Source organism: Polypterus senegalus, chromosome 1, assembly GCF_016835505.1.
Source record: "Polypterus senegalus isolate Bchr_013 chromosome 1, ASM1683550v1, whole genome shotgun sequence".
NCBI classification, from domain to species: domain Eukaryota; kingdom Metazoa; phylum Chordata; class Cladistia; order Polypteriformes; family Polypteridae; genus Polypterus; species Polypterus senegalus.
The window spans coordinates 308,415,873-308,432,423 of NC_053154.1; the positions used below are offsets into that span (position 1 = coordinate 308,415,873).

Here is a 16,551-nt window from a genome sequence, read left to right on the forward strand (position 1 = left end):
CAGTAATATCACAAGACCAAACTGGATTTATTAGGGGCCGACACTTATCTTCAAATCTTCGACGCCTGTTTAATGTAATATACTCACCAACTAAATCAAACACCCCAGAAATATTATTATCATTGGATGCAGAAAAGCATTCGACATGATTGAATGGAAATACCTTTTACTATTTTGGAGAAGTTTGGGTTTGGCCCAACATTTGTGCATGGATTAAATTACTGTATACTAACCCAGAAGCTTCAGTTTGCATCAATAACATTTGCTCAGACTACTTTAAACTAGAACGTGGCACAAGACAAGGATGCCCTTTGTCACCACTGCTGTTTGCAATTGCCATTGAACCACTGGCAATACATTGTCGAAATACTGATCAGATAAAGGGGATTAGCAGAGAAGGACTGGAACAGAAAATCTCATTATATGCAGATGACATGGTACTGTATATATCGGACCCAGAAAATTCTGTGCCTGCAGTCTTAGCAGCACTCACAGAATTTCAAAAGCTCTCTGGTCTCAGAATTAATCTGAATAAAAGTGTACTCTTTCCGTGAATTCGCAAGCATATAATATTAGATTAGACACCCTTCCTTTTATCATTGCAGAACAGTTTAAATACCTCGGGTAAACATCACAAGTAAACATAAAGCTCTTTATCAACAAAATTTCGTCGTCTGTATGGAAAAAATTAAACAAGACTTGCATAGATGGTCAACCCTTCATCTCACACTAGCTGGAAGAATTAACACTGTTAAGATGAATATTCTTCCTAAGCTCCTTTTTATTTCAAAACATACCAATATACATTAATAAATCGTTTTTAAGCAATTAGATTCAACAATAACCTCATTTATTTGGAATTCTAAACATCCACGCATCAAAAGAGCGACCCTACAAAGACAAAAGGCAGAAGGCGGCATGGCTCTACCTAACTTCCAGTTTTATTACTGGGCGCAAATATACAGTCGATAAGAACCTGGACACAAATAGAAGAACATACACAGGCATGGACCGCAATAGAAGTAAAATCCTGCAGTACTTCTTTGTATTCCTTGCTTTGTGCTCCAATAAACACACGTTATCGGCAATACACTAATAACCCAATTGTGCTCCACTCACTTAGAATCTGGAACCAATGTAGAAAGCATTTTAAGACGGAGAAGCTTCTTTCTGTGGCACCCTGCAAAAGAACCACCTCTTTCAACCCTCACAAACATATGCAGTTTTAATATCTGGAAAAATTTGGAATTAACTTGCTTAGAGATCTTTATATAGACAACGTCTTTGCATCCTATGAACAATTACATTCCAAATTTAACATTCCAGCTACAAATTTCTTTCACTATCTTCAAATCAGGAACTTTGTTAAACAGAACCTTCCAGATTTTCCTCATCTTGCACCCTCATCCACGCTGGAAAAATTATTGCTCAATTTCAAGGAGTTAGACTCCATCTCTACAATATATAAAATCCTTTTACAATCCCTTCCTTTCAAAGATCCAAGAGGACACTGGGAAAATGACCTCTCAATTAATATATCAGAAAAGGAGTGGAAAGTAGCAATGCAGAGAATTCACTCAAGCTCCATATGCAAAGCATACAATTATACAACTCAAAATTATATATCGAGCACATCTGTCTCGACTAAAACTCTCAAAATGTTTCCAGGGCATGATCCAACCTGTGAACGCTGCAAAAGCCCCAGCCTCACTAGGTCACATGTTCTGGGCCTGCTCCAAATTAACATTATTCTGGACAAAAATTTTTAATTACCTCTCAGACAGTCTTGGACTCACAATCCCTCCTAACCCATTAACAGCTGTGTTTGGGGTTCTTCCAGAGGGTCTTAAAGTGGAGAAAGACAAACAAATTGTGATTGCATTCACTACACTGTTGGCACGCAGACTTATTCTGATAAACTGGAAGAACCCAAACTCTCCTCTTTTAAGTCAGTGGGAAACTGATGTGTTATATTATTTAAAATTGGAAAAATGAAATACTCAGTTAGAGGATCTGTGCAGACTTTTTTCAAAACATGGCAGGATCTAATCAGTAATATTTTGAAATGATTTTATAAAGCACAGAGAATTTGTTGATTTAGGTATTTTTAAAAGCCTTAAATTTTACACCGTTTGGCTTGCTCTCTCTCTCAAGGGTGGGGATCGATCTGTTCTTAGCATAATTCTTTTTTTTTTTTTTTTTGTAAAACTTGATTGCTATGTATTGATTGTAATAAAATTAATAAAATAAAAAAAAAAAAAAAAAGTGGAGGGTGTATGAAACTAAAACAAGTCATTGACTGTGAGAATTTCTGTTGGAAGAACGCAAAAGAAATGCGAGTGGGACAGACTTTTTTAACACAAGTAAAGGCTTCACTGTCATCTGGGAGCTTGACACTCCTGAGAGACATGTTTAATGAACAGACTCACCCACCTGGAGTTCCTGAGTTTCCAACACTGCTGGTGTCTCCTGTGGGTGACTGGACAACGGCGGAGCAGAGCAAATTTCTTTCAGTGGAGAGGCTGATGGACCTGCCTTTACCAACGACTACAGGGAAACAAATGTACTGGATGTGCGTAAATGTAAAACAGAGATTCCCTGAGGACGAAACTAGAAACTCTATGAAGGAGAAGGTTTGGATGCACAGAATCCTGTACAAACTTCCATTGACCAGTAGGGTGGAGGGTTTTACATGGGATCTTAGCTGTGAACTCCTTCCTATCAAATGTTATCTCAGGGGTGTCTGACAGTTGTTTTCTTGGGGAAACAGAGACCGTGTTTCACTGCTTTATGTTTTGTACAAGGCTGGAGCCTTTGTTAAATTTAATAGAGAGGTGTGTTGGGGGACTGGGAAGGGTGTACACTAGGGTCCGCTTTCTGTTCGGTTTTAAAATGACAAAAAGAAAAGCAGACAATGTAAATTTGGCAACCTCTATTATGGGTCAAAGTAAATTAGCCATATAGAAAACCAGAAAATAAAAAATTGTAGGGGGGTTTGCAAGACCCAACTATAGTTTTTAAAATACGGTGCATTAGTTGCATTTTGATAGATTTTAATTTCTACAAATCCACAATGAATCTTGACAAGTTTAAAACCATATGGTTTGTAAATATTATATTAACTGACTGTATTAATGAAGAACTACAGTTTGTTTTTAGGTTGAGTTTGTGGGTTCAATTGTGTTTCCAAAAATATTCAACATGAAAATGTATTTATAATAATATAATGTGTAATAATCTATACTAATAAAAGGCAAAGCCCTCACTGACTGACTGACTCACTCACTCACTCACTCATCACTAATTCTCCAACTTCCCGTGTAGGTAAAAGGCTGAAATTTGGCAGGCTTATTCCTTACAGGTTACTTACAAAGGTTAAGCAGGTTTCATTTCGAAATTCTTTTTTTTTTTTTTAATTTATTTTATTAATTTTATTACAATCCATACATAGCAATCTAGTTTTTATGAAAAAAAAAAAGAATTATGTTAAGAACAGATCGATCCCCACCCCTGAGAGAGAGAGCAAGCCAAACGGTGTAAAATTTAAGGCTTGTAAAAATACCTAAATTAATAAATTTTCTGTGCTTTATAAACTTATTTTAAAATATTACTGATGAGATCCTGCCATGTTTTGAAAAAAGTCTGTACAGATCCTCTGAGTATTTGATTTTTTCCAATTTTAAATAGTATAACACATCAGTTTCCCACTGACTTAAAATAGGAGAGTTTGGGTTCTTCCAGTTTATCAGAATAAGTCTGCGTGCCAACAGTGTAGTGAATGCAATCATAATTTGTTTGTCCTTCTCCACTTTAAGCCCCTCTGGAAGAACCCCAAACACAGCTGTTAATAGGTTAGGAGGGATTGTGAGTCCAAGGCTGTCTGAGAGGTAATTAAAAATTTTTGTCCAGAATAATGCTAATTTGGTGCAGGCCCAGAACATGTGACCCAGTGAGGCTGGGGCTTGGTTGCAACGTTCGCAGGTTGGATCATGCCCTGGAAACATTTTGGAGAGTTTTAGTCGAGACAGATGTGCTCGATATATAATTTTGAGTTGTATAATTGTATGTTTTGCGCATATGGAGCTCGAGTGAATTCTCTGCAAATTTCTCATTTCGAAATTCTACACGTAACGGTCATAACGGTCCATAACGGTCATAATGTCCGCCATGTTGAACTTTCTTATTTATGGCCCCATCTTCAAATTTGGTAGGCGGCTTCCCCACGCTAACCAAAACCGATGTACGTACTTATTTCAGTGGTATGACACCACTGTCGGCCGCCATATTGAACTTTCCAATGGTCTTTGTTACTTATGGGCCCATCTTCAAGAAATGTGGTATGCGGGTTCCCAACGCTAACTGAATCCTACTTATGTACATATATACGTCCATAGCCTGCAGCTCGGTCACCGTGTGAGGCGGCATTGGGTCCCCCATCCAAACTCCTCCCACGTTGTTGGCTGCCTGCCTATATAAGGCTGTCCGTCGCTCCGGTCTCTACATTCCCTTCCTTGCTTAGCCATGGGATTCACATCTCCCTGCTGATAACTGCAGCCTTTTTATTTAATCCACGGCTTCTCCGCTGTTTTATTGTTCGTTTATTACGATTATAGTTATTGTGTAGGTATTTTAGACTTACTTTACATTGTTCAGGTACCAATCTCCCTTATCGTTCCAACCGTACCTCTATTAACATGTCTATCAAGGTGATCACCATCGATCAAATGTGGTATACAAAGAGATAAAACAAATAAATATTAGTATATTTTCCCTCAGTTTAAAAAGGTTTAATTTTCTTCTTAATAAAAATTTTAAGGCAGTACTTCGCCGCTGCGAAGCGCTGGTATTTTGCTAGTATAACAATATAATGTAAAAGTTGTTGTATAGTTGACTGATGTTTTTGTCAATAAAGTTTGTTTTAAAAAATAAAAAAAATCTATCTATCTATCTATCTATAATCTTCTTATATAATACGCTACCGTGGTTGTCCATTTGTCTGTCCAGGATTTTAAATCACCTGTAGCTCGCAAACCATTTCACCTGTTGATCTGAAATTTGGTACACATATACTATGTGATGTCTAATATCCGTTTTAGGGATGATGATGAACCTCCAAGGTTATTCCTCTTTTTATTTTTATTTTATTGTAGAATCAACTCTTGGCAGCAGCCAGCAGGGCAGTCATGTGGTGCATGTGTACGGGCGCCGTTCTCATTCTCTACCACCTTCACCATCACTTCCTCTACCTCTTCATATCCTAAATCATTTTTGTGGAAGATTGAAGACTTAAGTGCCAGTTTATGTGAAAAATTAAGGAAAACATACTAAATACCATATATACTCGCGGAAAACTTCTCCTGTGAATAAGTCGTGACTTGATTTTATCGAATAATTTCTGGTATTTTATAATTTCGGTTGTTTAAGTTGAATGCGGAAAACTCGTGCTATTGGTCCAAGATATTATGTACGCTAATGCCCACATGAGAGTCACCAGGGAGCATACAGCCTTTTTTTTCTACGTGGGTGCGGCAATGCGCTGTATCAGCTTGTGCTCCTAACCTCTCTCTCTCTCTCTATTTTGCCTATGTGACCACACGGTGATAACAAAACTATTCTGAAGTGACGTTTGCATTGTTTTGTGTTTTTTGTATCCCACCACCTACACCTTTATTGTAAGAGCATCCCTTATCTATGATGGAGCGTTCGAATAAGAAGAAAATCTGAAGCTGGTTTTAAATTGAAGTAGCGAAAGAAATTGGTAACTGTGCTGCTGCAACAAAACTCGATGCATCTAAGAAACTGGTGTGAGATTGGAGGAGGCGAGAGGATGTAAAAAAAAAAAATTAAGTGTCGCATTTTTGAACAGGCGTATAAGTTGAGTCTGATTTTATAATCGATTTTTGGGTTTCAAGACGAGACATATACATGAGTATACACGGTAATTGAAACACAAACACTGACTTAATCAGTCTTAATGTGAAAAGATGCTGACAAAGGAAGAGATGAAGTGGGCCACCTGGGTGGAGAAAAGAAGAGCTGCTCAGGAAGCAGCAAGCGCATCAACCTCTGAGCAAACAAATGCTAACTGCACAGAGAAAGAGGATGAAAACTTGGAATGCTCAAGTCAAGCGTATTCACTGGTTCAAAAAACTAAACACTAATGTTAAAGCCAATCCTAAAAACTTAACGTTAAACTCACAAAATTAAAAGTCAAAACTTTTAAAATGATGACACTCCAGCTATGGAATTTTTTGTCTGAGTATCATTCTCAGTGCTCAAACCTTACTGTTAGCTGCAGAATTCTGGAACCTTTCAAGAAAGGCAGTTAAAACCAAGCAGATTACAAGTCAAAAAAAGTACATAAAGTATAAATATCAGGACACTGGATTGTAAAAAGTAGGACTTTAGGATTCTTCAAAACTCAGTTTGATGTTACTTGAGTATTAGGTGAACAGGATTGGGGAGTTTATTGGGCAGAATGGTCTGTTCTTTACAGAACTATTCTCTCCTGAATGGGTGTCTTTGAAATAAAAGAGTGTGAACAGAGTTGTAATCTTCTTGGTTTCTAGATAAGATAACATGGTTCTGGGTGTCAGGGTCTACCCCAACAGCATCAGGTGCAAGGCAAGCCAACAGGCCGACCCAACGGTCTCTCTTACAGGGTCCATTCATGTATACCAAACAACCTAAAACACAGATCTTTGGGAATGTGGTAAGAAACCAGGTGTACCAAGCTGACAACTCAAACAGACATACAGGGAACATGCAAAATCCACAACTACAATGGCCAAACATGGACCTCCAGGTGCTAGAAAAACACACGCAAGACCTGTTCTACTGGCTTGTTGGAATACAACACTGAAATTGGGGTGTCAATTATTTTCATCCATTTATCCTCCACACTTCATTCTCAAGTCATTTTAGTCTACTTCATGGATTCAATTTTCATCCAGCTCATCCTGGTACCTCTGGGCACAAAGCAGGAACCAACACTGAATACAAGTCACCAGTCCATCACTGAAAACACTCAAACCTACTTATAAAGAGACAGTTTAGAGTCGGCACCTGAATGTCTTTGGGATGAGGATGGAAGAAGGGATAACTAATAGAAACAGTCAAATGGAGATACACAGGCAGAACATGCCAACTCCCATTTGAACCTCTGAGTTTTCAGTAAATTATAGATATAAATACATAGGCCAAGAGGAAATCTATATGTATAAATTATAATTGCCCAGATTACTATAGCAGTATAGTTTATTCATACACTTTTTATTATCTATCAAAACTTTAAATCTGTCCACATAATAGTAAAATCCCATGAAATTCTATGAATAAAGTTATTATAGAATAGAAAGTGGCACTTACTCAGACTGGGTCTCACAGTCGTCGTGTTGCTGTCAATGGGAGTTTTGGGCACTACAGTTACAAATATGCATCTCGTCTCAGACTGATACCTGGAAGAATGACATGCTGAAAATTTTTTCTTCATTTGAACTCACATTTCTCTTATTGTTAATAAGAGCCTTACCCATCTACAGTCCAAGCCACAAACCAAAACACTACATTGTTGCCCACGTCATTTTCAGATGGCGTCCACGTTACAACTGCACTGCCAGTTTTTGTGATGGCATCAAACTGGAATGATTTGTTCAGATTCACTGCGGCAGTAACCACTATACTGGAAACACTGAAAGAGAGAAAGTGTAATTACAAATGAAATGACAAACAAGCTTCACAGCAGTTGTACACAAATGTCATGTAAATTAAGAATTAAGACACGTGAACCTTAGAGGCATCAAAATTAATCAGAACACCTGAATAGATATTTGTTCTTTGGTTTTCAAAGAAGTAATTCTGATGCTGGAAAGGATGATTGAGCCCTGTTTAATATTTTACTGTTATCCTCTGTTAGTCGCACTCTTTACTCATCTCTCGTGAACAGCAGCTAGTGATGGAGGATGATTACTGGAACAACATTTGTGGCCATGAGCCATGCTAACTATGGGCTGTCAGAACACAAAGAGTGTGGTGGGAAGAAAAAAGCATTTCATCATGTGATATTAGCAATAGTTCTTTGGAAATGGACAGTGACAGCATGGTAGATTCTAGTTACAGCTGTGGTGAAGCATACAAATGTGATAATTTAGCTTAAGTAATAAACAAAAAAGTGACTTATGTTCTGACAAGAGTGCTAGGAAACAAAAGCTGCTGTTCACTTGATCTCCAGGGTGCAAGTCAGAGTTATTAGATGCAGCATTTAATCTGTTCATAAATAATGTTAGATATAATCGTGACTGACACCTACAAGAGTGCACAGTGACTGATCTAACACAAAGGGCTGAAATTCAGTTCCACGTGTACATGTTGTCTGATGTCAGTTTTGATGAGTTGCTGGTTTTATTTGCACTTGTTCATCATTCAAAGGCCCAAAGTTAAAATGTGCTGATCAATAAAACCAGAAACACCCTATGTACAGCAGAGTATTAGTTAAAAATGTTTCAGTTTACTTTTCAGAGGTTGGCATTTGGCTAATAACAACTCACCTGTCATTTTGTGCACTAGTGACAAATCCTTTTTGAAAAAACAAGCATTCTCTGAGGCACTGAAAGAGAGATTTCTCAACATTTTACAAATGCCTGAACAGAAAGTTATTGTTGATGCATCACTGGAGTTTTGCAAATGTCATTTGACAGTGAAGTGATGCAAACCTCGTACAATGACTGAGTTTGATATACCTGTGCAGAACAACAAAGTACATGAAGTTCACTGGTAACTTGACAAAAGTGTCAAGGGCCTGAAAACTGGGGAACAGCTAAGTCTGCCGACTTGCTTTTATTCTCATTTGTTTAATACACACATGAAAAAATCCTGATACTGTAAAAATAGCTTGGTACCAGAATAATATTTTTAAATGTTTCCCTCCCTCTTTCCTTCTCACTCTTTCACTCATTCTCTTATATTGTCCTTGTTTTTAACATTTGACAATTTGATATGGTATTGCCTCTCTTGGCAGCACGGTGGCGCAGTGGTAGAACTGCTGCCTCGCATTAAGGAGACCCGGGTTCGCTTCCCAGGTCCACCCTGTGTGGAGTTTGCATGTTCTCCCCGTGTCTGCATAGGTTTCCTCCCACAGTCCAAAAACATGCAGGTTAGGTGCATTGGCGAATCTTTTATTGTCCCCAGTGTGTGCTTGGTGTGTGGGTGTGTGCCCTGCAGTGGGCAGGCACCCTGCCCGGGATTTGTTCCTGCCTTGTGCCCTGTGTTGTCTGGGATTGGCTCCAGCAGACCCCCGTGACCCTGTGTTAGGATGTAGCAGGTTGGATAATGATTGACTAACTGATTCCCTCTCTTCTGATGAATCACATCCTTTCCTTATGTTGTACTATGATTGTTATTGAGTATAATTTTAAATGCTGACTTTGCATGGCCTCTGTCACTCTCTGCCTTTATATTGCTCTTCATATCACATGATGTTTCTTTGTGGTTATCCATCATTTTTTTTGCACATTCTGATTCTCTTCTCATGACGTATGTGCTGTTCTTGTGCATTGGCTATTCACATCTAGGCTACCTCTAACCTTTGATATTTTATGCTAGTTTCTTTGGTCTCCTCAGAGCAGCAAGGTGGAGCCCGAACAATGATTCAAGCCCAGAATCCTCCTTCCCCTTAAGTCCACCCCTGGCTTTGAGGATGGAATGGAAGACAGAATCACATCGTAGTGGTCTCAGATCTTAACCTGGTCATGCATATCACAAATTCTATAATGCTACAAACAATAAGTGTTCACATCATTATGTGGTGGGGTTAAAGGTCAATAATAACTTCGATTAAACTCTTCCACACACTTTCACAAAATGGAAAAACGAAACTGGCAAAATTGTAAAACACAAATCTGAATGTGCAGACAGCAATTTTAAACCTTATCAAGCAGACTCAGTCATGTATAGAAATCAGTGTTTATACAACACTAACCAAAGTGCAAAAATGTCCACCATATTAGATGAATAAACAAATGAAAACATGTCAGAGATACAGTAACTCCCAGAAGACCCAGCGGCTGCTCTACAATAGGCATGTGGGCAGTCTGTGCATAAGTCAAACTCCTACTGGTGGAACATTCTAGTGACATGTGGATCAAACAGAATCACCTGAAGCCTCACCACAGGACTTTGATTTGCCATCCTGTACCCTAAACGTCTTTCTATAATGGCTACCCAGAAGTGTGATTGGCCTCAAGATTAAGGAGTTTGGGGCACTGAAGGAGCAGCAGACTTAGGGTCACCTGGCAGGTAGATAGAAGGCCATAGCTGGCAGGAGAAGAGCAGGTGTGATGTAGAGTGGAGGCAGGCAGTTGGGAGCAGAGCAGAGTATTGGTAGACGCTCAAGAGAGGGCTAAGGTTTGCTCCTGCTGAGCAGCTTAGGAGCAGAAGAGACCAAATGCTCTAAGTGGGTTCCCACTTGAAGGTTGTTTGGTGACTGCAGGTGGGAGAAGGCGCAGGGCTCATGGGTTCCTGCAAATACCGATGGATGACTTTGAGGGACATGATTTGAGGTTTGGGGGCTCCCCGGTGGTGGCTGAATGAGGTGGTTAAGGTGTTGGCCCATGTGAAGGATGACTGCGCTTGTTGGCAGATGGCTCTGAGGACTGAGTAGAACCTGATGGGTGAGCAGCAGAGAGGTTGGATTTTAAGAAGAATGAGCCAGGGCTTGTGAGTTTTTAAAGAACTGCTTCTGGCTTGTGATTTTTAACCTTGTTTTTATTGATATTTTTATTTAGTCGTTTAACCTCCACATGCTTATTTCTGATTTTATGGAATATTTATCTATTGGGTCAATGTTATGCACTGTACTATTTACATTTTGTTTAGTTTTAATAAAAGCACTGACATTTCTGCACCTACCCCTTGCTGAATGTGTGTGTCCTCATTTCCCTGGCTCATCTCAGTACATGACTATTGATGATTACTGGTTGAAGAGGATCCCAGAAGTGACAAGGGAGTGTGGAACTGAATCAGTCGGTCACAAGGTTATACACTGCATTAAAAAAGTTGACCATGATATTATATTACAGTCACAGATCAAAAAAGTTTAATTGTCTCCATGATACAAATGGAGGGAGCAGGAGCTTCAATGGCAGCACCAAACCTACATAACTTACTTTCTAATGACCTTACAAAGAACAAAACGTAACCAGAGAGGAAGACAGATGTGCAAAAGAAATACAGAAAAAGGCAGAAAATAAATATACGTATAAAAACTGATCCACTACAAGTGAATCACTGAAAACAGGGAAGGAAGGAAAACTAACTTTTTGCCCCTATAGAAGTCCCCATGTAGGATATGTACGAGGGAAGCATGACAGTGTTAAGGTCTGTGGTAAGAGTGACAGATGCATTCAAGGTGGAGGTGGGATTACATCAGGGTTTGACTCTGAGCCCTTTCTTATTTGCAATGGTGATGGACAGGTTGACAGACGAGATTAGACAGAAGTCCCCATGGACTATGATGTTTGCTGATGACATTGTGATATGTAGCGATAGTAGGGAACAGGTTGAGGAGACACTGGAGAGGTGAGGAATGAAGGTCAGTAGGACCACCAAGACAATATACATGTGTGTGAATGAGAGGGAGGTCAGTGGAATGGTGAAGATGCAAGGAGTAGAGTTGGTGAAAGTGGATGAGATTAAATATTTGGGATCAACAGTACAGAGTAATGGAGATTGTGGAAGAGAGGAGAAAAAGAGAGTGCAGGCAGAGTGGAGTGGGTGGAGAAGAGTGTCAAGAGTAATCTGTGACAGAGGGATATCAGCAAGAATGAAAGGGAAGGTCTACAGGACGGTAGTTAGAGCAGCTGTGTTATATGGGTTGGAGACGGTGGCAGAGTTAAAGATGCTAAGATTTGCATTGGGTTTGACGAGGATGGATAGGATTAGTAATGAGTACATTAGAGGGTCAGCTGAAGTTGGATGGTTGGGACACAAAGTCAAAGAAGCAAGGACATGTGCAGAGGAGAGATGCTGAATATACTGGGTGAAGGATGCTAAGGATAAAATTGCCTGGGAAGCGCGAAAGAGGAGGCCTAAGATGAGCTTTATAGATGTGGTGAGAGAGGCCATAATGGTGATGGGTGTAACAAAACAAGATGCAGAGGGCAGAAAGATATGGAAGAAGATGATCCACTGTGGCAACAACTAACAGGAGCTTCTGAATGAAGAAGAAGTCTGCATGTAGCATTTATAATTCCATATGAAGCTTCAATTCAAAAGTAATATAATTAAGAGTCACAAGTGGGGCATTATTTTTTTCAGGACTCCTCCCTTGCACCCTTGCAGCTCCCTTTAACATTAGGAAAAATCAAATGCAAAAATGGGAAAAGAGAGGTCTTCAGCTCTAAATTAGATATTATCAATAATTACTAAACAAAAAACATTGGGAATTCACAAGATGGCAATTTAAAGGCAGTAAAGCCTGGTGCTACAAGCACTGAAAGAAGGCTTCAATCATCCCCTTTATTTCCTTTATTCCTCCCATCACACAACTGCAGTAGAAGAGAAAATCCTCACATGGAAAGAAAGGAAAGTCCTTCATACATCTCAAGATTTTAACAACTGGTGCCAATCCTGAGAAAGTCAGGCAGAAGGCAACTCTGCACAATTCTAGTCATTTATATGCAAGATTGATTTTAGAGAACACAATCAGCAGTTATCTGAGACCTGGAGGAAACTAACACAAATATGGAGTGAAGAGACATGGTCCAAGTGGAGATTTGATCCCAGGACTAACAGGGTGTAGCTCCATGCACTGTACTGTCTTCTAATGAACTCAGAAAGATTAAAAATTTATATTAATATAATCACTTAATAAAATAAGATATGAAATGGTGGAAGACTCTTTACAACTAGTTTTACATGACAGAATTTTAGAAAATGTAAAATCATTCAGAAAAACTTACTCTGTCAGTGATGCATGTGCACGGATGTTGAACTCAAATTGACTACCAACAACTGCAGTTTTTCTTTCATCATTTAGAGGAGTAGAATTCAAAAATAGAGGTATATAACCGCTCAAGTCACAGCTGGACCCAAAATTAAAAGCTGGAAAACACAGAAAAAAGCAAGTAAGTGTCCAATGGTGACAGTAAAGGTAGTCATCATCTGGCGGTTGGTGTCTCAGTATTAAAGCTGAGGAGAAGTCACTTGCAAATTATCTTGTATAATACATTCAGTCTGCATGAATATGGCGGCCTAAAGTATGAAGAGTAATTTAAAATGATGTGTTGGGAACAAGTCACCTAGCCGTTTAACATAAGCTTGGCAGGTACAGTGAAGTGCAGTCTATTGATGTGTAGAGATTTTTTTTGTTAAAATGCACTTCTGCTATTCCAAGCTTTGAAAAGCTTTGATTTAAATAACTTGAGAATGTACACCATGGAAGAATTTTCCTAAGGGTTAAGAGAATGAGAACTTACCTTGATGCACGGTAAGCACATCTTGTTTTTTGCCATGGTTTATAACAGCGTTTCTCAACCTTTAAGTATTTGTGATCAGAGTTTTCATAACAGTTTTAATCGCGTCCTCCTAACGTTTTTTTGAAAGGAGCCCACTAATACCAATTTGTTCTTTTTTTAATCAATGATGTATCCTAGATGCATATTTTATTATACCTACTTAACTTTTATCGGCATTTATCTAACTGTATATTTATTTTGCTAGTATCAGAATGTAGTTTAAGTTAATTTGTTTTGGTTTCAATAGATGTATTTTTCATATTTTTGATTCTTGTTTTTTTTTCACATCTTTGTGCCCCCCTATTTGTTACTTCACATGCCCCTAGGGGGGTCCACCCCACAGTTTGAGAACCACTGGTTTATAATATATTTAAATAATTATAAATCAGATCAGTGGCTTTTTGACACAACATACCACGGATAGACATCAAGCTGTATTAAACAGAAAAAACATCATTTATCTTCCCACGAAAAAATACATAAGCCCATCTGTAACTGGTTCAAGAAATGTGCTGAAGAGTTAGATTGGCTGTAGCTATGAAAGGAAGATTTCCACGTACTGTGACATTAACAACCTGTGTTGTTGTTAACATTGTCTCTTCTGGCTTGTTCCATCTCTGGAATTTTTGAACTTCTTTATTTTGTTTTTATTTTTCCATTATTTTAACTGTGTTAACATTTTCGGTACCATTTTCAGCAGTCATCTTCCATGGGCACCACCATTTTGAAGGTGTTCATGGTCACATTGAATATAGCAATGCCATCTATTGCCAGTGATATGGTCAGTAATGTCAAATATTGTGACATCATAATCCAGATATTATTTAAGAAGGTGGTACAGAGTATTCAGTATTCAAGTAGCAGATTTGTTTTCTAAAAATATTCAAAAACAATCGGTAGGCTGAAGGGAAATAGACTAATGCAAGTACTTTGATTTTTTTTTTTACTCTGATTTTGATTTCACCTTCTGTGATTTGGCTTTGGTGATTTGATTTAGACAGATTCTTCATTTCTTATTCTTGCTTGTGGTTAGATTATACTTCTGCTTGATTGTTTCAGTGCCTTCCATCTCTTGGTCTAATTAATACTGTATCAAACTCCCCTGAACTCCAGTCCATTTTCAAATTGTTCATAGTAAATGCTATGGACCTAAAGTATAGAAAGCATTTACTTAAATCCTGCAGCTCTAACTCACCCAGCATAACACACCCTTGTGTAATGAGCAGTTTGCAGTCTATGTTGATGAGACAAAATGGACTAAAGACCAAGAATTAAAACATTGCTTCATAAAGATTCAAACTAATAAAATTCTAGAGACAGGCATGTGGTGAAAACCATGAACTGAAAATGCCACACATCAGAACCAAATTAAGATAAAAAGATCAAGATCAACCGAAAGACTTAACTTAACACTTACAAAATATTAATTGTTTTAAAGATGTCAATCATAAAGATAGACACTAGGCATATTGTGCCACCAACACAAATTACACAGTGACATCCTTTGTCACAATCCCAGTGATCACATAGTAGAGTAAGAAGGGGTGTATGATTACACAATTGGTAAATTATCAGTTTTACCTTCACCAATGCTGGTAATTAATTAAAACAATCAACAAGACAACCTAGATGGGATGGAAAGGTAAATGGAGGCTGAGTGAGGGATCTCTGTTTCACTTCCCAGCTGGTCCACCAGAACTATGAAGAGATCTGAACATTTTATGGACAAGGTTCACAAATTGGCCAAAGTCTATGTTAACTACTTTCACTTTTTCCTTTGTGGTTTGGCGTGGCCAAAGACTTACTTTCACAAATAACCCAGACACACTCGTTGAAACAAACAAAATAATACAATTTATAACATAAGAATAATATAAGATGGACATATGAGAGTACAGGTAAAATTCCTTTACAATGAATATCTTTACAATGAAATTTCATTACAACGAAGTATTTTTATGGTCCCGACAGTTTCCCCATACGACACGAGTCTATAGAAATCTCGTTACTATGAAGTATATTCAGCATATGTTTTCATTACAACAAAGTGACCTTGAAATGCCTGAATGAATCATCCACAGAGCAGTTAATTCTGTGGTCGCAGCTCAGTTGTGCACAACGATCTCCAAACAGAGACACTGTAATTTTTTTTTCTTTCTTCAAACTTTCCTTGTCATTTTTTTTTTTTTTATGCCTTTTTTGTTTCCTGCGGTTTTCAGTGATACCTTTTGCCTATTGCTCGTCAACATCTGAAAAACATCCATTGGAATTTAACTCATTGTCACCCTCCTATAGAAATGGCAGACACGAAAAAATGGTAACAGTTCATATTAGAAAAAAAAAGTTACATTTTTGCAGCTTTTGATTGCGGCAAAAAGAAAAAAAGACATTGCCAGTGAATTCGGAATTTCGCCATTGACACTGTAACACCAGGTTGCAAACATATGTGAACTGCTGCATTTGAAGACGTTGAAAAAGCAGTTTTTATGTGGTTCAGTGATGCTCGTTCAAGAAACATTCCTATTAATGCGGCACTCATTCAAGAAAATGTGAGGTTTCTAAACTCTCTTGAGACCTACCCCAACTGGACAACACGCCGAAGAGCGTCCCGAAGTGCAATCACCACGTCTGTGGCTCACAGCTCTGCTGCGGCTCTTCACCGAAGCAAACAGGAAAGATCTTGATGGGTGATACAAGGAACATTGTAAATGTGTAAATGCAGGGAACAGTATTATTTGGACACTAACCTGGCCACGACCCTGCCTGACTGCTGAATAGGAGAGTGGCAGATCACACTACAATAAATAACCCTGCTGTTCCTGTTTCAAACTGGATAAAGCTGGTTTTGCTAAAGTATTGAGACTAAGCCTCCTTGCTTTGGGGTGCAGGACAGGGACTTATAATGCAACCCCGATCTTTTATGATTTGCTTCTGTGGCGCTTCACTGAAGCTCTGTGAGCCTGCTGTTGCTCTGCCCCAGCAACAGACAAACAATCTTCCACAGACGTGGAAATCGCGCTTCGGATGCACTTCAGCGTGT

General features: G+C 38.6%; 1 protein-coding gene across 1 annotated transcript in view; it reads right to left on the bottom strand.

Moving 5' to 3' along the window:
- Positions 1-16,551, bottom strand: part of LOC120514739 — a 105,620-nt gene that overhangs the window by 34,416 nt on the left and 54,653 nt on the right. Inside the window, exons 6-8 of the mRNA XM_039735262.1 lie at positions 12,957-13,098; positions 7,532-7,690; positions 7,369-7,457 (exon numbers count right to left, since the gene is read on the bottom strand). Of these exons, the coding sequence (XP_039591196.1) occupies positions 7,369-7,457; positions 7,532-7,690; positions 12,957-13,098 (390 nt within the window). The remainder of the gene's footprint in view (positions 1-7,368; positions 7,458-7,531; positions 7,691-12,956; positions 13,099-16,551) is intronic.